This window comes from Elephas maximus, chromosome X (assembly GCF_024166365.1).
Source record: "Elephas maximus indicus isolate mEleMax1 chromosome X, mEleMax1 primary haplotype, whole genome shotgun sequence".
NCBI lineage: Eukaryota > Metazoa > Chordata > Mammalia > Proboscidea > Elephantidae > Elephas > Elephas maximus.
The window spans coordinates 136,612,389-136,636,680 of record NC_064846.1 but is presented as its reverse complement, the minus strand read 5'-3'; the positions used below and the strand labels follow the sequence as shown (position 1 = coordinate 136,636,680).

At 41.5% G+C, this 24,292-nt stretch overlaps 1 protein-coding gene across 3 annotated transcripts in view; it reads right to left on the bottom strand.

Annotated features, from left to right (window-relative positions):
- The window catches only part of RPGR (retinitis pigmentosa GTPase regulator), a 58,036-nt gene extending 54,960 nt beyond the window's left edge, over positions 1–3,076 (bottom strand). For all 3 annotated transcript variants that reach the window (XM_049873442.1, XM_049873443.1, XM_049873444.1), the window contains exon 1: positions 2,869–3,076. In XM_049873442.1, the coding sequence (XP_049729399.1) occupies positions 2,869–3,031 (163 nt within the window). In that variant the 5' untranslated portion in view covers positions 3,032–3,076. The remainder of the gene's footprint in view (positions 1–2,868) is intronic.
- Between the last annotated feature and the right edge of the window lie 21,216 nt (positions 3,077–24,292).

Here is a 24,292-nt window from a genome sequence, read left to right as displayed (position 1 = left end):
TTCAAACACGACTTCTTTCAATCACACTATGGGAAGACAGCTTGGAAAAACGACAACACGGGCCTTAAAGGCAGTTATGTATTCAAATTCTGACTCTGCTAATAATTAGGGATATGATCCTCGACAGGTCACTTAACTGAGCCTTAGTTTCCTCTTCAAAAGACTACATAGCCTTTATTGGGATAGGATCTCAGTACTAATATTCATTTTTATATACCCTGAGCCTAGAACAGTACTTTACCATGCAAACCCGATAGAGGATGGCTGAATAAATGTACAATGTGTAACCAATCTCATGGAGTTGTTGTGAGGAATAAATGTGTAAAGAACCTAGTGTAGTGCTTGGCATCCCCAACCAGCTAGATTATATTCTTCTCTGGAAACCCTTCCACTACCATAATAGTTAGAAATGATCATTGGCTTCACTGAACTATATGACCTGTAGGATTTACATGACAGTTAATTACACACTACCTAGTGACCTCTCTTCCTAATCAAACTATTATACAATTTTTTTGTTGTTGTTGATCAGTATTTGTTTTCTCAACTATATCTAAAGGTTATCAAGAGTTTGGACTGTCTACGCTACAGATATTGCCTGGCACAAAGAAGTCCTTCAGTAAACATCAGCTATTTTCAGGTCTGTTCTACTTTTCATGCAGAAAAGGTCTCACACACAAACATGTATTCAAAACTCGAGTCATTATTCTGGAGAATAGGTAGTCAAATATAACTTTTAACACTTTTAATATTAAAGACAGTGGGTTATCCAGGTCTTCAACGGAGCAACATTTGAGCTTTTTCTCATATTTCCACTGAGTGGAATTAAAAATGTTTGGAATTAGGTATAAAATGAAAGGATCCTCTCAATAGAGCTAGCTGGGAAGCTTCCAATTTTTATTTAACCGATGTACTACAGTCAGTTACAGAGATGTCTTTTTCTCTCTCCAAAAGCACTGTATGGGAAAGGATGGTTTATTTTGTTCCACAAAACACCATTATAATATGCTATGGGCCTAGGAGACGAGGATATGTGTGTTGGTATTTAGCATTCTTAAATTAAGCCATTGAATATCACTTGATCTGAGTAGTATTTACAAACCGTTTTAGTCTAATACCATTACTGAGAGAAAACCAAAAATCCCTACTAGTTCCTACCAGTACCAGTTGCCATGGAGTCGACTCTGACTCATAGTGACCCTATGTGTGTCACAGTACAACTGTACTCCATAGGGTTTTGATGGCTGATTTTTCTCCCTGAAAGTAGACCGCCAGGCATTTCTTCTGAGGCGTCTCAGGGTGGACTCCAACCTCCAACCTTTAGGTTAGCAGCCAAGCATGTTAACCATTTACACCAATACATACAAACACACACATACACACACACCCCTAAATAAGGGTCCAGATCCAGATTTTGAAGAAATTCCAAGGAAGATGGTCGTGAATAAAGAAACTGATGGGACCAGAAAACATTGCAAATATAAGTATTAATTAAAAAAAAAACTTACTTTTTTCATCAATGTGCAAGAAACTAGCACTATGGAAAACCTTTTGAGAACCACTGTGAGGCATTACAGTTTAAACTAATAATTGAGAGTTGTGAGGCCAAGTTCTAGAACAGGCTCTGGGCTTCCCCAAACTGAATCATTTTAACTGTTTGGTCCTGTTCTGTCTCCCTAGGAAGCCTTCCCTGATACCCTCACTTCGACCGGGGTTTGGTGACCCTGTTCTGCCCCCCTAGTAACTATTGTCAAATTGTATTGTCATTTTGTTTACTTTCTTGTATCTCTCACTAAGCTGTGGACTCCAGGAGAGTAGGAATCTAATGTTAAAGCCAAGAGCATGGCAGAAAAAGCCACACATATTTGAATTAAAGCATGACTATATATTTAAAAAAAAAATTTATTCTAACCTAGTGTTTCTACAAACTGTTGGTCGTGACCCACTAATGGGTCACAATCAGCATTTTTAAAGGAATGAATTACAGAAAATATCTGAGGCCGCCCAAGTGGTTAGAATACTGCTTCATGAAACGTCTACTTCTGTTACGTCTATTTATGCGGTACCTAGTCACAATGTGCAACCCTGGTGGCGCAGTGGTTAAGAGCTCGGCTGCTAACCAGAAGGTCCGCAGTTTGAATCCACCAGTCATCCCTTGGAAACCCTATGGGGCAGTTCTGCTCTGGCCTATGGGGTAGCTATGAGTCAAATTGACTGGACGGCCATGGCTTTTTTTCTTTTTACTCACAATGTAAACTGTATTTCTAACTGTGGAGCCCAGGGAAAAAAGTATAAAAAATCACTTTCGCTAAAGAATCCCTCTTCTCCCCCTTTCTCCAAGACGTTCCCCTGCATCCTGTTTTGTCTCATATACCCTGGTTACCCAGTTTTTAACGCATTCAACACATAACTGGGACCTGGGAATCTCAAGGAGCACAACTCTCAGTATGTACTTTCAGAAGTTTATAAGCCAAATCCATTGCCGTGAGTCGATTCGGACTCACAGCGACCCTAGAGGAGAGAGTAGAACCGCCCCATAGGTTTCCAAGAAGCTGCTGGTGGGTTGGAAGTGCTGACCCTGTGGTTAGCAACTGAGCTTGAAACTCACTGAAACCTTTTTTTTGAAGAATAAAACCCGGAACTCCCACCCCCGTGGCCCGCCCCCCCGCCGGTCCCTTCTCTCCTTTTTTCTCCTCTCAGTAAGTCTCGGGGGCGCGGCCAGGGCTCAGGCCCTGTTGGGCCGCGGCGGCCGTGGCTTGTCGCTCTTCGGGGCCGGTCTGGAGGCGGGGCCTGGCCGGCCGGCCGCCCGCCCGCCCGCCCGCGGACCCTCCCTCCCGGCCCGCCGCCACCTCCGCGGGCACGACTCACCGGGCACCAACTCCTCGGGCTCTCCCATGCTCCGGACGGTACGGGGAGGCTGTGCCTCGGCCGCGAGGGCGGCGGGGGCGACTCGGTTGCTCCTAAAGTAGCAGCTCTGCCCCGTCGCGGTCGGCGGAACCCCCGTGGACCCCCATAGCGGTACTCCAGGCATCGGTAACGAATGGCGTTACCGGAAGTCAACAAACAGCCGCTAGGGGCAACGGAGGCGGAGCCTTGGGGCGCGAGGTGGGGCGGAACGAGGCCAAGAGGCCTTTGCTGCGCAGGCGCATACGCAGCGGGCGGGGCGGCAGCGGCCGCGCGCCCTCTGGCGGCTCGGAGGGGCGGGGTGGCCACGCGGCGCACTGATCCTCTTGAATGCTTAAACTCACGCTGTGCACCCAGGTTTTATAGGGACCCCGTCCGAATAGTGGCAAACGTCACAAATACCACATACGTTCCCGCTTGAGCTTTGTGACGCACACGTTGGCACAAAATTATGATAATCAGGTAATAGGGACTATAACATTACTGAGCTAGGCACTCTGCTATAAATCCTAAATCTCATTTTTATTCCTAGCATCCAAACTAAGGCTGGACATATAGTAGATGCTCAGTACATATTTACTGACTGAACAGATCATATTACGCCCCTGTAAGGTGATTAATGTTATCCCATATGAGAATGTGGATCTGGCCCAAGATTATACAATGGGAGAGCTGGAGTCCCGCTTAGCCAGTCCAGCGTGCATCAGCGCTTGGCCATCATAAAATAAAGAGCCAAAATGCCATCTTCCATGATCAGTAACATTATGTACATGTAGTAGTTGTGGGCATGGGCCCTAGGATCAAAGTTGGATTCAAGAATCCATTAATTTCTTGTGTACTGAAGCACGTTAGGACTCTTAGGGAGTTTACATCAGAACGGGGAGGGGGGATTGAACTACACGGTATACAAATAATCATTTACTTACAAAGAATAGTGAGGTTACTACAAAAATATTTAACAAGGAGTATTGACCTGGTGGAGCCCTGGTGGCACAGTGGTTAAAAGCTCAGGGTGCTAACCAAAAGGTCAGCAGTTCAAATCCAACAGCCATTCCTTGGAAACCATAGGGCAGTTCTACTCTGTTCTATAGGGTCCCTATGAGTCGGAATTGACTGGACCGCAAAGGGTTAGGTTTTTTTTTTTTGATTGGCGCTGGAGGTTAAGAAAGGCTTATCTGAAGAAAGGGCATTAAATCTAAGAAGTAAAGAATGAGAAGTTAGGAGGGGTGAAAGATTTGGACAGAGTAAATGGTGTGCTAAGGCTTATAAGAGCTTGGTTCTTTTCAGGAGCTCAAAGAGGTGAGGCAGACTCATGGCAAGGGGACAGCGTCTTGGTGCTGGTTTAGGATCTGAGATTTTATCAAAAGGACAATGGGAAACCACTGAAGAGTTTAAACAGGGGAGTGAAGGGATCAGTTATATGTGTTCCTGAAATCATTTCACCTGGGTGCTCTGTGGAGAAAAAATTGGAGCAGGATGGGGGTCTTCATAGGCTATAGCAGGAATTCAGATAAGTGGTGACACTAGCTTGTGGTAGCATTGGCAGTGGAGAGAAGCTGGCAGATTTCAAAACACTTTAGGAAGTCGAATCCACAGGAAATGGTGTCTGATCGTTGGCTTCTAGGCAGCGCTCATGGCACAACAGCAAAGAAACCGAAAAACCAAACCCATTGCCGTGGAGTCCATTCGCACTCATAGCAACCCTGCCAAACCAAAACCAAACCCGTTGCCATGAAGCAATAGTGACCCTATATGACAGAGTAGAATTGCTCCATAGAGTTTCCAAGGAGCGCCTGGTGGATTTGAGCTGCCGACCTTTTGGTTAGCAGCCATAGCACTTAACCACTATGCCACCAGGGTTTCCAGTGACCCTACAGGACACAGTAAAACTGTGCCATAGGGTTTCCTAGGCTGTAATCTTTACAGGAGCAAATTGCCAGGTCTTTGTTCCAAAAGTGGCTGGTAGGTTCTAACCACGCCACTGACCTTTTGGTTAGCAGCCGAGCGCTTAACCAGTGTGCCACCAGGGCTCCTTCAAGAGCAGAGGAGGTGCCCTAAATACATTTTTGGAAAAGATTTGCTATTCTTTTAAATGGCATCATAATTGTTACCATGAGGAAAAATCAAAAGTTTTAAGGACTTCCTCTCATTATGATATGCTTTCGTTTATTTATACTTCAAAATACAGTACATTTTGGTGCTGAGCCCCCCTGAAGGTACTGATCCAATCCTGCTCCCGGGTTTCCAATATAAGCAAATAGAGGGAGGGCAGTGCCATTTACTGAGATGGGGAGCACTAAGGAAGGAGCAGGCAGGGTTAGAATTATGTTGGTGGGGCAGGGAGAACATGTGGAGGTCACCCTAGAGCACACTAAGTCATCAGAGTGGAGGTGCTGAACTAAGCAGGCAATTGGTGGGCAGAAGCCCCAGATGGAGGCACATTATTTGTGGGATGTCTGGGTATATGTGGCAATAGCACTCATGGGAACGGGAAGGCCTGGAAAGCGACTATAGAATTAGAAAAGGGAGGCTAGGATGAGTCTTGAAGAATGCCAATATTTAATGGCTCAGCAAAGGATGATGAAGCTGAAAAGGAGACAGAATGACCAGAGAGGGAGGTGGAAGACCAGTAGAATGCCATGTCAGAGAAGCCACTGGAATAGTGTTTCGACAAGGTACCATAAAATACTGAGAAATTAAGTAAGATGAAAGCTTAAGATTAATTGTCCACCGAATTTAGCAACGTGGAGATCATTGTTGTGCGCTGTCAAGTTGATTCCAACTCATGTGACAGAGTTGAAGTGCCCCATAGAGTTTTCTAGACTGTAATCTTTACAGGAGTAGATCATTAGGTCTTCTCCTGTGAAGAGGCTAGGTGGGTTCGAACTGCCAACCTTTAGGTTCGCAGCTGAGTGCTTAACCATTGCACCACCAGGGCTCCTTAGTGGTGTTAAAAACAGCTGTGTTGGTAGAGCGATGAAGGAAGGAACAATATTGGAGTAGTTGGAGCATGGGAGAAGCTGGGCAAAGAAGTGAAAATGAGCGCTTTGGAGAGTTTGGGATAGGAGGGAAGGGGCGACAGTAGTTGAAGGGGGGATTGAATTGGATAGAGCATTTTATTAAGCTTGGAGAGACCTGAACAGGCTGAAGGGCAAGACTGAATAGAAAGGGAGAGAATGGAGATTCAGGAGAGTGAGAAAATAATCAATAACGTAAGGCAAGAGGAGATGGCATCCAGACTACATGTGGAGGGACTGGCCTCAGCTAGGAGGAAAGACAATGATTCTAGCCTGATAGGAGGAAAGGAAGAAAGCCCTCCATTTTCTCTTGGGTAAAACGGAAATAATACTATTGCCTATCTCAGAAGGTTGATGTGAAACTTACAGCTTTGGTGCCTGGAATAGAGTAGCACTTGATAGTGTTAGCTATTAGCAGTGAGGCAAAATCAGCTACGGTCACTGTATTCATCAACCTAACCCAGGCTGTGTTGCAATGCAAAAAACAAGAAAACCCAAACCCGTTGCCATCAAGTTGATTGAAACTCATGGCAGCCCCTTATATAACAGAATAGAACTTGGCTGTGATCACCAGGCATTTCTTCTGTGGTACTGCTGGGTAAATTCAAACCTTGAACCTTTTGCTTAGTAGCTGAGTGCAAACTGTTTGCACCACTGCAAACACCACCCAAATCTCAATGGCTTAACACACATGCTACATGTCCAATGAAGGAGAGTGGGGAAATCTTCTCCACCTGGCCACTCAAGAGCCAAGGCTCAGCTACCTTGTAGATGCACCGTATGTGACTCACAGCCTCCTTGGTTGCTGTAGCAGGGCAGGAGAGAGAAAGCAGGTCAGAGGTGACCCACGTTTCTGCTACTCACAGCCTATTGGCCTGATGCAATTTCACGTCACCCTGCATCCTGCAGGTGGCCTGGGACATGTGGGAGAGTACGTGGACGTTGAGGGATTGGTAAATACCTCTGCCACAATCCCTGCAGCCAGATGGGTGCAGTCTTTGGAGTCACCTCCCTTGAGTTAGAGAAGGCAGGGAGAGGTAAGGTATAATTTTACACCTCTCAGCTGCTGTTGTGTGCTCTTTTGGTGCCCTTTCACGCACAGCCACAGACCCATACATTTCTCAGGAAATCCTGTTGAAATACAAAAGTCATCACACGACTGACAAAATGTACAGCTCTTGGCAATTTCCTCTATTCATTCCAGTTATTATTCATTTCTGGAGCATTTTGTGTCGTCCAAATACAGAGGCACGTATGAACAAGGAAGACATTTGATGGATTATGTTGCCTGGCTGAATTAATTCCTTTCTTGACAGCATTCAACAAAACTTCCAAGGCTTTCATTTTGAGTTGCAGTACTATGAGCTGCCGTTGCTGTTTCTCTAGTCAGAATCAGATAAAAAGGGGTGTCTCCACTATGAAAACCCCAATATGAAATGCCATTGGCATCCACATGTACAAAGCAGATTCTAATGGTCACTTGGATTTCTAAAGTTTCTTAGTGCAGCTCCAGAATATATGAACTGAGGATGCCCAAGTTCAAAGCTCAGGAAGAGGCAGCAGGCAGGTGGGGACTATTGGACCGTCACTCCAGAACGGACATTTTGCACTTTCCTTCCTTTCTTATTTAATCCAGTACTTTAAAATCTTCATGTGCATACAGATCATCTAGTGATCTTGTTAAAATCCAGATTCCCATTCAATATGACTTGGGTGGGGCTTGAGAATCTGCATTTCTAACAAGTTTCCAGGTGATGCTGATGCTGCTGGTCCATGGGTCACACTTAGTGTAGCAAGAGCTTAGCTGGTGGAAAGGCATAAGAAGTAGTTCATAGAAGGCATAAGGAAAAGACTGATAAATGTGATTATAGACAATTTAACCAATAAAGAATCTAGTATCTGAAAAAAAAAAGCGTCTAGTATTCAGAATATGTATAGAATACCAGTAGATCAATAAAAGACAGGCGGGAGGGAGGGAAGGAACGAACAAAGGAAGGAAGGAAGGCAGGAAGGCAGGCAGGCAGGCAGGCAGGCAGAAGAATGGGCAAAGGATATCCCATCACAGAGATAAAAATCCAAATGGCCAACATACATATAAAAAAAAAGCTCAACCTCACTCTTAACAAGGAAAATGCAAATTAAGGCATGAGCTAACATTTCATACTCGTATCATTGGCAAAATTATGTAAGCATTGATGAGTATTTAGGAATACAGGAAGATTTTTGGTGGGAGTGTAAATTAGTACAACCACATTGGAGAATAATTTGCCAAAACTAAATTAAGTCGAAAAGGTGCTTACTTAAAACCTAGCACTTGTGCCCCAAGGAGGCCTACATGTGGATGTTCATTGCAGCACCACTTATCCTAGAAAAAAGTGGAAATAACCTAACTGCCTATCAGTAGAGGAGTGGATAGCCTGTTTATTCATACAGTGGAATATCTCGTAGTGGTTAAAGTAAATGACCCAGTTCTACATGTATGGTATGAAAAATTCTCAAAAACTTAATGTTGAGTTAAAAAGTTGCAAAATGATATGTACAATATGATACTATTTTATCATTTTTATCTAAGAAAACTGAACACATGGCAAATAGAATATTTGTGTATGTGTGTGTGTATATATGATCATTCATGGGAATGATGCACACAATTTTGGGAGAAAGTCACTTCCTCTGAAATAGCAGGGACACATGAGAGATGAATGGTGGAACTTTATAACTATCTGTACTGTTTTGCTTCTTTGAGAAGGAAAGAAACCTGAAACAACCAGAGTAGTGAATATGTGACTGCCTGTTATATTATTCTGTATTTTTCTCCAGAGTTTAAATATTTTTATTTTGAGATAAAACAAAATTTTTGACTAGATTTTACTGAGGCATAATTTACATAAAATAGAGGCACCCATTTAAATGTATACTTTGTTGAGTTTTCACAAATGGATACACCATGTAACCACACCCTAAGCCCTCCCTCATTTTTCCCTCCCCACCTCCACCCAGAGGAGACAACCACTATTCTGAATTCTTTCCACCATAGATTAGTCCTGCCTTTTTTTCTAGAGTTTCTTTTGTGTCTGGCTTTTATCACTTAGCATAATGTTCTGGGTTTATTTCATGTTGTAGTTTGTTCCTTTTTATGCATATATCATAATTTATTCATTTATCTATTGGTGGACATTTGTGTCATTTTCAGTTTGGGGCAATATAATGAATAAAGCTGCTATAGACTTTTTTGTGTATGGACAAATGTTTTCGCTTCCCTTGGGTGAAAACGTAGTGAGTAGATTTGCTCGGTCATATGGTAACATAAAGAAAACAAAAATCCTCACAACTGGACCAATAAGCAACATCATGATAAACAGAGAAAAGACTGAAGTTGTCAAGAATTTCATTTTACTTGGATCCACAATCAACACCCATGAAAGCAGCAGTCAAGAAATCAAAAGACACATTGCATTGGATAAATCTATTGCAAAAGACCTTTTTAAAGTTTTCAAAAGCAAAGATGTCACTTCAAGGACTAAGGTGCACCTGACCCAAGCCATGGTATTTTCAATCACCTGCATGCGAAAGCTGGACAGTGAATAAGGAGGACCAAATAAGAATTGATGTCTTCGAATTGTAGTGTTGGTAAAGAATATTGAATATACCATGGACTGCCAGAAGAACGAACAAATCTGTCTTAGAAGAAGTACAACCAGAATGCTCCTTAGAAGCAAGGATGGTGAGACTACATCTCAAATACTTTGGACATGTTATCAGGAGGGATCAGTTCCTGGAGAAGGACATCATGCTTGGCAGAGTACAGGGTCAGCAAAAAAGAGGAAGACCCTCAACGAGGTGGACTGACACAGTGGCTGCAACAATGGGCTCAAGGATAACAAGGATTGTAAGGATGGCGCAGGATCAGGCAGTGTTTTGTTCTGTTTTACATAGGGTCACTATGAGTTGGAACCAACTCAAGGGCACCTAACAACAACAACATGGTAAGTGTACTTTTAACTTTACAAGACACTGCTAAACAGTTCTTCAAAGTGCCATTTTACACTCCCATCAGCAGTATATGAGAGTTCTAGATCCTTCATATCCTCACCAACATATGGTATTATCAACTGTTTTAATTTTAGCCATTCCAGTGGGTGTGTAGTGGTATATCATGGACATGTTAATTTGAGTTTCTCTGATGACTAATGACATTGCAGATCTTTTCATACGTTTATGGGTCATGTGGTTCTCATCTTTTGTAAAATGTCTGTTCAAATCTTTTGTTCATTTTTTTAGAAAATTGTGCTGTTTGTCTTCTTGTTTTTAATTTGTAAAAGTTCTTTATAGATTCTGGATACAAGTCCTTTGTCAGTTTTATGTATTGTGAGTATTTTTACCTAAGCCATGTTTTGCTTTTTTCAAAATTTAAAGAGAAAAAATAAATAAAAAGAACTGCAGTTCAATTAATTACTTTTGTGTGTGGCCTTTCTAAACATGGTCTTGTGACTCCCACCCAGGCAATTGGGTGGGGCTATGCAAATAATATAATTGTGGCCTACCGAGGGGATTGGTCAGTTTTACCTTAGAAGAGAGCCAATTCCAGAACAGAGAGGAGAGCCCACCACCACCAAAGAAGGAGAGACTGGCAGCAGAGCCCCACGGGAGATGGCGCAGTGGGCTTCCTGGCCCACAGAGTAAGAAAGCTGAGTGCCTCCAGACAGAGACTGAGAGCCAGGGAGACGTCTATGCCTGACCATGAACTTGGGACTTGCCAGCTTCCGCAACTGCGTGAGCCATTTCCTTTATATGGTTTGTGATTTCTATGAGACATTGCAGTGAATTAGGGAATCCAAAACAGGAGGGGGAGTACTGAGGTGAGTGGGAGTAGTTGATGTTAGAGATGATGGAGTGATACAGCAGCTTGGAAAAGTTAGACACTTGGGACATCTTTAACCTCTTAGAAACCAGCTTTCTGCTGATATTTACAAAAGAAATTATTCGTTGAAAAACCCAACCTCCCCCCCCAAAATCAATGAAGAATAAAAACAGGGAGTTTGTGCAAAAAAAAAAAAAAACCACAAACATTTTAATTCCACTATTAAAAATTAAAAATAAAATATCAGATTGGTGAGGATTAAAAAGATTGCCAGGATACAGGTAGCAGGAAAAATAAGCACCTTAACTGGCAGTTGATGGGAATCCAAAAAGGTACCACCTCTTGGAAAGGCAATTTGGCAATACGAATTATGATTTTAAAAAAAAGGTTGGTGTTTCTTACTCAGCATAACCACTTCTAAAGGATAAGTTCCTCCAGATAGTTTTTCTACAGAAATGCACAAATTTGCACAAAAATATGTGCAAGGATGTCTATTGTAGCATTTTTTGTTATAGTAAATTTTAAAACACCTAAAATGACTTCAATAAGCTAATATGTAAATTATGGGCCTTTTACACAACAGAATACTATGGAGCCATGAAAACCAATATGATGGTTTTACGTGTGGTGATATGAGGTCTGGAAACCCTGGTGGCGTAGTGGTTAAGAGCTATGGCTGCTAACCAAAAAGTGAGCAGTTTGCATCCACCAGGCACTCCTTGAAAATCCTAAGGGGCGATTCTACCCTGTTCTATAGGGTCACTATGAGTGGAATTGACTTGACCATGACAGGTTTTTTTTTTTTTTTTTTTTTTGTATATGATGTCTGAGATCAAATTTTAAGTGATAAAAGCAAGTTGCAAAATAGTATGCATAATATTATCCCATTTGATAGAAAGTAAATTAACACATATGTATATATGGGTAAACCCATTGCCGATGAGTCGATTCTGACTCATAGCGACCCTGTAGGTATATATGGACTCCACAGTGTATATGGATAGGTATGCTATTAAAAGAAAAAAAAAAAAACACTGTTGCCATCAAGTGGATTCCAACTCATAGGGACCCTATAGGACTGAGTAGAACTTCCCCCTAGAGTTTCCAAGGAGCAGCTGGTGGATTCCAACTGTCAACCTTTTAGTTGGTGGCCAAATGCTTAACCATTGTACCACCAGGACTCCAGGTGTGCTATATGCATAGGTAAAAATCCAGACCAATGTTCAATACATTGTCAGGGGTGTAGCAAGGGTAACGAGCACCCAGGCGCAATCTCTAAGTTACATCCCCCTCCCCAATTTCAAGATGGACAGATGTTGATAGCAGCCAGATGGCACTAGCAGAAACACCTTCCCCTTTCAGGTCTGGCTGCCTCAAGTCAGGCACCTTTCATATTTGTGGCTCCTCGGAATGTCACTTAGCGCCTCGTCTGGTCCCCCCTTGGACTTGCACCCAGGACAACTACCCCCTTCAGCACCCTCCCCACTCCCATCACTACCCGCTCTGTGCACTGTTTAATAGTAATTGCCTCTGGGGTGTGAAATCAGATGGGCCTTTTAATTTCTAAGTCATACATACCTTTGTTTTAATTTTTTTACAATGAGCACAATTTGATTTTCCAAGCAAAACATAAAAGGTGCAAAATGTAAAATAACAAACCAAGAATCTAATAGAAGCTGAAAATCATAATGTTGTTAGGTGTTGTCAAGTGGGTTCTGACTCATAATGACCCCATGTACAACAGAACACTGCCCAGTCCTGCACCATCCTCACAATCCTTGTTACGCTTGACCCCACTGTTACAGCCATTATGTCAATCCATCTCACTGAGGGTCTTCCTCTTTTTCGCTGACCCTCTACTTTACCAAGCATGATGTCCTTCTCCAGGGACTGGTCCCTCCTGATAACATGGCCAAAGTACCTGAGACAAAGTCTTGCCATCATTGTTTCTAAGTAGCATTCTGGCTGTACTTCTTCCAAGACAGACTTGTTTGTTCTTCTGGCAGTCCATGGTATATTCAATATTCTTCGCCAATACCATAATTCAAGTGCATCAATTCTTTTTCCTTATTTATTGGCTAGCTTTCTCATGCATTTGAGGCAATTGAAAATATCATGGCTTGGGTCAGGCATACCTTAGTCCTCAAAGTGACATCTTTGCTTTTCCACACTTTAAAGAGGTCTTTTGCAGCAGGTTTGCCCAACACAGTATGTCTTTTGATTTCTCGACAGCTGCTTCCATGGGTGTTGATTATGGATCCAAGTAAAATGAAATCATTGACAACTTCAATCTTTTCTCCATTTATCATGATGTTACTTAGTGGTCCAGTTGTGAGGATTTTTGGTTTCTTTATGTTGAGGTGCAGTTCATACTGAAGGCTGTAGTCTTTGATCTTCATCAGTAAGTGCTCCAAGAACTTTCTGAAATCATAATAGCTAATATTTAATGAGCATTTACTATGCAGCAGGCACAGTTGTATGCCCTTTATATATATTAGCTCATTGAATCATCATGAAACTCTCTGGAGTATATTTTATTATGTCACCCCATTTTAAAGATGAAGACATTGAGGTACAGAGAATTTTAATAGTTTGTTCAAGGTCAAACAGCTAGTAAGTGATGGAGTCAGGATTTGAACCTATATCTGCCTGGCTACAGAACCTCAGCTCTTAGGACTGTGCCATTCTGCCTACTGACTAAGACTTAAAATACATTAGGAAGGAAAAATATATATTAGAAGATCCTAGTTCATACTAATTCTGAACAAATTGGCTATCCACTGATTAACATACATGTTTTGAGTATAAAGTAGCACTGATTGTGTCCCTTTATTGTTTTTACTGTGCACCAGGTACCTGAGTGAGGCCTTTTACATACATTATCCTTTTAAATATATGTTCAGAAAGTTCTAGATTCAAAGTTTATCTGCAAACTTATGTCTCATCACCTCCACTAGTACTTCCCTGATCCAAACTACAATCACCTCTCACCTGGACTACTGCAATAACTTCTTCATTGGTGCTTCCACCCCAACAGTATTCAAAACCCAGGATCCAGAATGATCCTTTCAAAGGCATAACATGCCTTTCCCCTTCTCAAAACCCTCCAATGGATTCCTTACTCATTCAAAATAAAATTAAAGTCCTACAGTAGCCTACAAGATCCTCACTGAGCTCATCCCCTACCCTAAACCTGTAAAGAAAAAAAAAAGAGCAAGGTATTATTACATCACTTTTTATGGGTGCTAATGATCTGTAAGTCATTCTATTAGTAAATGTTGAACCACAATTTAAACCCAACGTTATTTAACATTGATGACTGGACTCACTCCATTGTAACATGCTCTAATAAAATATTTTTTTTACGGTAATATGACCATTATTTTTGTTAGATGTAACATAGACGTTCAAATGATATATTTCCCTTTCCTTGGAAGGTCACTTAATTTAGCCTTGCTTCAGTTGCTAAGGAAACCCCGGTGGCGTAGTGGTTAAGTGCTCTGACTGCTAACCTAAAGGTCGGCAGTTCAAATCTGCCAGGCGCTCCTTGGAAACTGTATGGGGCAGTTCTACTCTGTCCTATAGGGTCGCTATGAGTCGGAATCGACTCGACGGCAATGGGTTTGGTTTTTTGGTTTTCAGTTGCTAAAGACATGCTTGGCACTCTTCTTGTGGGAGAAAATCCAAAGCCTGAGGTATATGCTTGTAAAAAACCATGGAAGTGGAAAAATGTTATTTTTTACAATTGTATTAGATTTTAGAAAAAAGATTTATCTTGAAGAATAATTTGGAGCTGAAATTGGTGAAAAATGTGCAAGACTATCAAGAAGAAAAATACTCTTCGGGGTGACAAATAAAGGATGGCTGTAAAGAAACTGAAGGCGCCCTGCTGGTGCAAACAGTTAAGTTCTCGCCTGCTAACCAAAAGGTTGGCGGTTCGAGCCCATCCAGCAGCTCTGAGGGAAAAAGACCTGGAAATCTGCTTCAATAAAGATTACTGCCAAAAAAAAAAAAAAAAACCCTTTGCGGCAGTTCTACTCTGTCACATGAGGTCGCTATGAGTCGAAAATCGACTCAACAGCAGCTAACAACAACAAAAAGAAATTATCTCAAGCGACTCACAAACTTAGGATACAGTTCCTCCAAAAAACAACAGCAGTTTTAAGACTAGGTAAATTCCCAGATGATTATTTGAAGGATTATGGAATGTGATCATAATGGTATACATTAACATTGTGCTTAATATGTTCCAGATATTGGTCTAAGCACTTTATGAATTAAGTATTCAAATTCCCATCTTACAGAAGAGAAAACCACGGTACAGAGAGGCTAAGTTACCCAAGGTCCCTCAGCTAAACTTGATAGATCTGAGGTTTGAACACAGGCAGGCTGGTTCCAGAATCTATGCTCTTAAGATCTACACTGTGCTGTGCTGTGCTGCCTGTTGAAATAACATAGAACAGTGGTTTTTGATTTTTTTTTATTATGTATCCCCATTTACTGAAAAAATTAGAACGTGTGCTCTTACTACATGTGCATTATGTATTTATATGCATTACAGCAATAGGTTTTTTTTTTTTTTACTGCTGTAGTAATGTGGGGGCATTTGATTTCAGCCAATGCACCTCAGGTGCAGCCACCACCTGTCTGTCAGTGGAGACTTGCATATTGCTATGATGCTGAAGGGGTTTCAGCAGAGATTTCAGAGTAAAATAGATAAGGGAGAAATAGCTGGCAATCTTCTTCTGAAAATCAGCCAATGAAAACCCTATGGATCTCAACAGTCGAATGCCCAACACATCATGGGGATGGTGGAGGACCATGCAGCATTTTGACTATGAGTCCATGAGTCAGGGGCAACTCGACAGCAGCTAACAACAACAAAAACTATCCTATTATATATATTGTAACACACACAAATAATAGAACATTTGAAATGATGAGATAAAAAATAAATAGAACAAGTTTTAATATTTGTTTTACTCGACTAAGATGGACAGAATGTGGAAATTATCAAACGGTATCATTAGTATCACATGCAAATAAATTTTTGAAGATAATTCAAAAACGGTTGCAGCAGTACATCAACAGGGAACTGCCAGAAATTCAAGCTGGATTCAGAAGAGGATGTGGAATGAGGGATGTCACTGGTGATGTCAGATGGGTCTTGGCTGAAAGCAGAGAATACCAGAGAGGTGTTTTATTGACTATGCAAAGACATTCAACTGTGTGGATCATAATAAATTATGGATAACATTGTGAAGAATGAGAATTCCAGAACACTTAATTGTGCTCATGTGGAACCTCTAGATAGACCAAGAGGCAGTCGTTTGAACAGAACAAGAGAATACTGCATGGTTTAAAATCAGGAAATACATGTGTCAGGGTTGTATCCTTTCAGCATACTTACTCAATCTGTACACTGAGCAAATAATCAGAGAAGCCAGATTATACAAAGAAGAATGTGGCATCAGGATTGGACGAAGACTTATTAACAACCTGAGATATGCAGATGACACAGCCTTGCTTGCTGAAAGTGAAGAGGACTTAAGCACTTGCGGCTGCATTTGAGTTATGGTGTTGGTGAAGAATACTGAATATACTGGTACTGCCAGAAGAAAGAAGAGATCTGTCTTGGAAGAAGTACAGCCAGAATACTCCTTAGAAGGGAGGATGGCAAGATTTCATCTCACATACTTTGGATATGTTATCAGGAGGGACCAGTCCCTGGAGAAGGACATCATGCTTGGTAAAGTGGAAGGTCAGCAAAAAAGAGGAAGACCCTCAAGGAGATGGATTGACACAGCGGCTGCAACAACGGGCTCAAATATAGCAACAATTGTGAGGATGGTGCAGTACCGGGCAGTGTTTTCTTCTGTTTTGCACAGGGTCACTATGGGTTGGAACTAACTCAATACCGACTCCATGGCACCTAACAACAACAACAAAATGGACTGTCTTGAAAGTCCCCTCAGGGCACACACCCTGGTTTAGAGAATGAGCTTGAGATAGCATGGCTTTGAATTCTGGCTTTACCACCTTAGTAATCTGGGCAAATTGCTTACTCTCTGCTTCGGATTCCTTGTCTGTTAAATAAGGATGATAACTTCTAATTTGCAGGATTGTTGTGTGATTTAAATGAGACAATGTGTACAAAACCTAGAGTGGCTTTCAGTAAGCTCTTTACATATTATTTACATTCCCGCACAGCTTTAATTCCCATTATATTTGGGTTTTATTGTCTGTGTTTTTAAAGTTTCATTACTTTGCACATACTACTGTAATTAAGCAGTCCTGCAGTTAGACTTGGTGCATCTAGGTGGAGCCAGATTAATAGCGTTTTCATGCTGCATCGTTCCAAATATGGTGCAGCTGTGTTTCTCTCACAGCGGGGAAAACAGGGAGGAGACATCGGGAAGAACCTGTATGCATTCCACACCATGAAAAACACTGTAGGAACTGGGAAGAAGGGTGGATGGAAGGAAGGACGTAATGACTGTCCACACACTTAAAAATGAATGGCTCCACTAATCAGCAATTTTGTGTCTGTGAATAGAAGCTTCGTTTTACATCAGCTGTTATAGCTACTGCCCTTTGTCATTAGGGATCAGGTTTGTAGACTCTCTTGTCTTTTGAGCCATTTTTATCTGTGCCTTTCCATAGGTGACTTTTTCCTAACAGGATCCCTTGGATACATTCAGTCTCATTTATTATCACTGCAAATTTCACCTTTGATCTTTATGTTGGGCTTTTGTTCCCTTTTTTGTTCCTTTTTTCTCCTCCTCTTAGAATGCTACATCTGTTGGATTTCTTTGGCACAAATACATTTAACCAGAAAATCAATGTACTTAAAGCCCTATCAGTCAGGTTTCCAACAAACAAATGACACTCTCGAGACGAGCAGCTGCTGGATGGTCCCTGGAAGGAGCTAAGCCGCCATTTTCCCGCATTCACGGCCCCAGTGCGACTGCGCCGATAGGATGACGTCGGCATCATCATAGGAGCTGTCCACCAATCCTGATGGACTACAGGACCTGACGAGGAGCCCACCCCAACTCTGTTACCTTTCCATGTATAAAGCCCTGTGCCTGCCAGTCAAGGAGCTCTCTGGCGACACAGATTCTGGCGTTCTCCTTTCAACCAAATAAAGTTTTCTTGTTTCCCTTTCATCCAACTAGTGTCTCAGTGTTGTGGAGACCTGGAGGACTGGTAACACCCTCTTATTAGGATAATTTGACAAAGGTTTGCTTACAAAGGAACTAGTTTCAAAGGGTTGTAAGGCACTTGGGCAACCAACAAGGTATAGTACAAGATACTCAGGACTCACAGCAGTGGAGCTGTTAATTACCCACTTGCACCAAAATATGAGAGGATGGAGAGTTTACTAGAACGTGGAGAGAAAGTTGGGAAGAACAAGCCACCTTGAGAGAAACAGTGAATTTATATTGAAGAACAGTCACCCAGAAGCGACCACATAGGGAGAGAACCAGAAGAATAAATATTCTGACCTCACTTTACTCCATTCTCTCTATTCTCCGGGTAGGACGTTCAATGACCAAACCCAACCAGAAGCCTGAAGGCAAGGGAGCCTGTTGATGTACCCCATGAAGATCAGCTTTCTGGGTAGATACCTAGCACTTGATCAGCTGGTTTGGTGGGTAGATTGGGAAATGAGCCTCGGTTAAAAAAAAAAAAAAAGCCAGTGATCAAGGAAGGAGGCAAAGATGAAGGAAGGCTACCCAACAGAAACAATCTGGCTAGGACACTACTGCTGGATGCAGTCACTGCTTTCACCATAATTCTAATCTCACTGTCCCCTCATCTTTGGGTTACGTCTTTAAGAGCAAAGTCCTGGATAGGAGCATCCAACTGACTGAGCCTAGTTCACTTGCTCCTACCCTCTTTGCCAAGGGATATATTGGATCCTAGGGTTTCCTAGGCTGTGTATTGCCTGCTTTCAGCTTCCCTGGTGGGAACCAGGGTGCTGCCTCCCTTCAAGACGCACATAATTGGAGATTTCTAGAAATTCGGAAAGACCTCAGAAACAAAGCAATTCCCTAGTCCCTCTAAAAAATGAAAAATCTCCATTGACAAATGACCTCTTTATTCTTTTTTATCAACTATCAGGCAGAAGTAGAGATGTGGTTTTTATTTCCAGTTGTCTTCTCTCTCTTATTTCCTTCTTTCTACCATTTTCTGATCTTAGAAAGGCCCCTTTATCTCTCTAGACCTTTATAAAACAGAGCTGGACTAAGACCCCCGAAATATAACTGGGGGTTCAAATGCTGAGCAGTCAACAAATATATACAGGCCCAATGTTTTCCTGATAGAACATCTACATCTCTTGGCTATTAGTACCTAAATTTCATTGAACATGTATTTCTTTCAATACAATGTTTGGGTATTTATATAGAAAACATTTATAGTATATTTATGTCCTAAAATGCTATGCAATATTTTTAACAGATATAGCAATAAATAAGACAGACATAAGAGACTCCTCCACATTGTGTGCCTTCTGGTGTGCATTTACAAGGGATGTGAGTATTCTCACCTTCTAAGTAGTACATTCACATATCTTTTCTCAGTATCGTCTTTGTCTCCAGTCTTTTATTCTTTCCATGTCCCTAATCATCTGGCCAAGGAGCCCTAGTGGTGCAACAGTTAAGCGCTCAGCTGCTAACTGAAAGGTTGGCAGTTTGAACCCAATCAGCAGCTCTGAGGGAAAAAAGACCTGGTAATCTGCTCCCATAAAGATAACAGCCTAGGAAACCCTATGGGGCAGTTCTACTTTGTCATATAGTTTCGCTATGAGTTGGAATCAACTCAAGGCACACAACAACAACAATCATCAGGCCAAACCACTAACCACTGCTCATGAATTTGTATAGATCCGTATCTCAGGTCTTCTCTCCCTCCAGGTAAAATGCCAGCGAAGTGCACTGCTTGAAGTTTTACCCACCGGGAGCATTACTATTCTTCACTATTCCAATTCAATATAGTTGCTCAATCTACAGTGAATCTTGACTTTTGGATGCAGACCAATTTAAAATTACATTTTTCATCATGGATCAAGCATCTGTAGACTCACACATATTCCCCAGACTTTTGCCAAATATAAACTAAAAATCCAGAAGTTTTTTGACCTTTTTCTCTGGCTTTTGACTTTGTTATTGCCAACCTCCTTCCTGGGTCATGCTGAAATTTGACCATGGTGGGGAATTGGTATGGGAGCGGGAGGATGATGACAGCTAGCTTCATCTTGCAAGGTAACTCCCTCAGGTAAAGAAGCATCTTCAAACAAAGGAAGAACAGTTTCATCAGACAAGGCAGGAGAGATTTTTTCCACTGGAAAGGGAGATTCAATGAGGATTAAGAGTTCAGCATTCTTGGAGTCCTCTAAATCCTTTCATATATTTCCATGTCGATTTTTCAGCTTTCAGTCTTACCCAGATAATGTCACAAATACACCTAAGAAACCTGTCAAGGCTGTGAATACCACTGATATTGTAATTCTTCAGCACAGAGGATCAAACCAAAGTCTGAGTTTATCTTTGACCATATGAGATCTGGTAAGGTAGATGACTTTTTTCACCATTAAGCTATTCACTATTAGAAGCAATCACTTCACCCTGCTTGTCACTGAACTCCTCATGCTCCATTTACTAAAAAACCATTTACTATGCTCCTTAAATTGTGCTCTCAATGGGCAATTCTTCCAGGTAACCACAGACAATTGATTACTTAGCTGTTCTGCCACTGCATTTAGAAGGGGAATTTTACTGTCAGTCAACCAATCCCAACCAATCACATTTGCCTGAGGGTCAGTTGCCTGCAGCTCAATTGTGGTACTGACTTCTGAACTTGTCAGAGTTCTTGATTTCAAGTAACAAAACTACCTCTCACTAACCTTAAGCAAAAATAAATAAATAAATAAATGAAAGGATTTAGTGGGAAGTTATCAGGGAGCTCATAGAATTAACAGGAAGGCTGGAGAAGAATATTTGAGGGAGAGGAGGAAAGAAGGGAGGCTAGGTAGCAGGATATTGGGTTAAGATGTCCCCGCTGACTTTGTGGTAGCCCACAGCCACCACTGGACCTAGTCATCGTGGCAAAACTGCACTAGCCACTGCACACAGCCTGCATTGCTGGCCAGTGATTGCACTGTCCATCCCATCTCACTCGTGTTCTCTGGTCCTTCAAGAATCAAAGCCCCAGGTAGAAGAATCTGCTGGATCATGTACCTATGACCTGGCTTGCAGGGGGCAGAGAAAGGGACATAAAGCATCACCCTAAGATTCACACAATGGGAAATGGAGGGGGGTTTGGATGCTGGGCAGTGAAAACCCCTCCTTTTTCTTGCTTTCTTTCTCCTTCCTCTTTTTCCTTTCCCTGATTTTGAGAAAGTCACTGTTACAGATTGAATTGTGTCTCCCAAAAATGTGTGTCAACTTGGCTAGGCCATGATTCCCTGTACTGTGTGGTTGTCCACCATTTTGTGATTGATGTGATTATCCTATGTGTTGTACATCCTAACCTCTATGATGTTAATGAGGTGGGATTTTTTTTATGTTAATGAGGCAGGACTCAACCTATAGGATTAGGTTGTATCTTGAGTCGATCTCTTTTGAGATATAAAAGACAGAAGCCAGTAAAGAGGAGAAGGATCTTATTATCACCAAGCAAGAAGAGCTAGGAGTGGGGCGTGTCCTTTGTACTCAGGGTCCCTGTGCTGAGAAGCTCCTAGACCCAGGGAAGATTAATGACAGGGACCTTCCCTCAGAGCCAACAGAGAAAGCCTTCCCCTGGAGCCAACACCCTGAATTCAGACTTCTAGCCTCCTAAACTGTGGGAGAATAAATTTCTGCTTGTTAAAGCCATCCACTAATGGTATTTCTGTTACAGCAGCACTAGATAACTAAGACAGTCACTGCCCCTCTCTGGTTTCCTAGAGGAGAGAGTTGGACTAAGATATTCTGAGTCCATCTATGTCTAATAGTCTATGATCTCAGACCTCTCAAGAATCTAGTAAAGAAGGTACTAGGCTTACATTAAAAGTTAATAAATGCAGACTCTAAGAACTTTTCTTTTATCTAATTAGTAGTTTTAAATGCTCATTTTTGATTCAGTTTCTCATTGTATATGAAATTTCTACACGTCAGCAAGTTATAATGTTTATTGAATTCCTCTTATAACACTAAAGATTGAAGCATTTTTACCTTACTTGCCTTTTGACATTTCATGTTGACTTTTGACATTTCATGTTGACTTTAGTAGCTCCATCAGTACCCACCCCCAAACATTAAAATGCATATAAAAATCAAGGTGAATCTTAGGGGAGAGCAGTGATGAAGGAAGCTGATATTCTAAGAGGCCTTAGGGTCTTATCAAGGTTGATGCATCCATTTTACTTTAAATCTCTTATCTCTCTAGTTATTTCCCTACTTTGATTAAATGAAGCTAAAATTGGTATTGATGAAAAGAGAAAGCACAATCAAAGAAGCAGAGAAGCAAATAATTGAACACAAATAACTTTTAATTATACTCAATAAAGTTAAGGAATAGTGTCAGGTGCCAAAATCACTTTGTGAACTCAAAGGGCAGCATCGGGATGAAATAGAATAGCACAGAATGTTCTGAAATTTTTCGTCAATTTCAAAATTGTGAGTAACTTGTATGAATTTGGCTATAGGGTCTCTATGAGTCAAAATCGACTTGATGGCAACAGGTTTGGTTTGGGGGTTTTGGTGTAAAACAACACTGACCCCTGAGTCATGAATATGCTCAGACCCTCCAGTGATCCTTCCACATATCTTAATCATTTGTGGAATTATAAAGTCCCCAGAACAAGGGGATACTGATTGGTTTAAAGTCAGGAAAGGTGTGTGTCAGGGTTGTATCCTTTCACCATACCTATTCGATCTGTATGCTGAGCAAATAATCCGAGAAGCTGGACTATATGAAGAAGAACGGAGCATCAGGATTGGAGGAAGACTCATTAACAACCTGCGTTATGCAGATGACACAACCTTGCTTGCTGAAAGTGAAGAGAACTCGAAGCACTTACGGATGAAGATCAAAGACCACAGCCTTCAGTATGGATTGTACCTCAACATAAACAAAACAAAAATCCTCACAACTGGACCAATAAGCAACATCATGATAAACAGAGAAAAGATTGAGGTTTTCAAGGATTTCATTTTACTTGGATCCACAAGCAACAGCCATAGAAGCAGCAGTCAAGAAATCAACTGACGCATTGCATTGAGTAAATTTGTTGCAAAGGACCTCTTTAAAGTGTTGAAAATCAAAGATGTCTCCTTGAAGACTAAGGTGCGCGTGACCCAAGCCATGGTATTTTCAATCGCATCATATGCATATGAAAGCTGGACAATGAATAAGGAAGGCTGAAAAAGAACTGATGCCTTTGAATTGTGGTGTTGGGAAGAATATTGAATATACCATGGACTGCCAAAAGAACGAACAAATCTCTCTGGGAAGAAGCGTAACCAGAATTCTCCTTAAAAGCAAGTGTGGCAAGACTGCGTCTTACATACTTTGGACATGTTGTCAGGGGGGATCAGTCCCTGGAGAAGGACATCATGCTTGGCAAAGTACAGGGGCGGTGGAAAAGAGGAAGTCCCTCAACAAGGTGGAGTGACACAGTTTGCTACAACAATGAGCTCCAGCATAACAACAATTTTAAGGATGGCGCAAGACCGGGCAGTGTTTTGTTCTGTTGTGCATAGGGTCGCTATGAGTTGGAACCAACTGGACGGCACCTAACAACAACAACAACAAAGTCCCCAGGCTCCCTTAAACACAAAGAAACTGGTGGTCTTCAGGTATAGCTGCTATACCTGGAACATTTCAAATACTGTTCCATTTCAAATTATAATAGAAACACTAGCAAATAGCTTTCACTTTAAGTTGATCAAACAGTTTCTTCTAAACTCAATAATGCATTCACCTTTTGCCCACTACCTAACCCAAGGTTACCTGGCTTATTTATCCACTCCATCCAGTATCCTGCTGCAATGACGCATGGAGCATAAGGGCAAATACCTGGTAGTGATATAAACCCACCAACACATGCTAAAGAGTTGTAAACATCACATGCAATGTAGGAAAAGGTACTCTTCGGGAAGAAGTCAGTGATGTCATTAGAAAGTGAGATGATTTTGGTGTGTTAACTTTCATACGGATTTTGCAAAATATATCACTGATGACTCCAGGTTCATTTTGTGTTCGGTCAGTTGGAGAAACCTACTGTAGAAAATGACTGGGTTGTCTTGACATCCCTTGTTGCTTTGAACCAACAGACTGTAATTGTAAATTTTAACTGGTCAAAAGAGTAGTGGCTGTGGTAGTGAAGCGATTTTATGATCCATTTTTATTTTACTGCTTGTTTCACTGGAAGGCAATAATCACACTTGGCATTTATAGAGTCATTTGTATTTTCAAAGCACTTAACAATCATTAATTACTTTATCTCAATTCTCTCTCAATG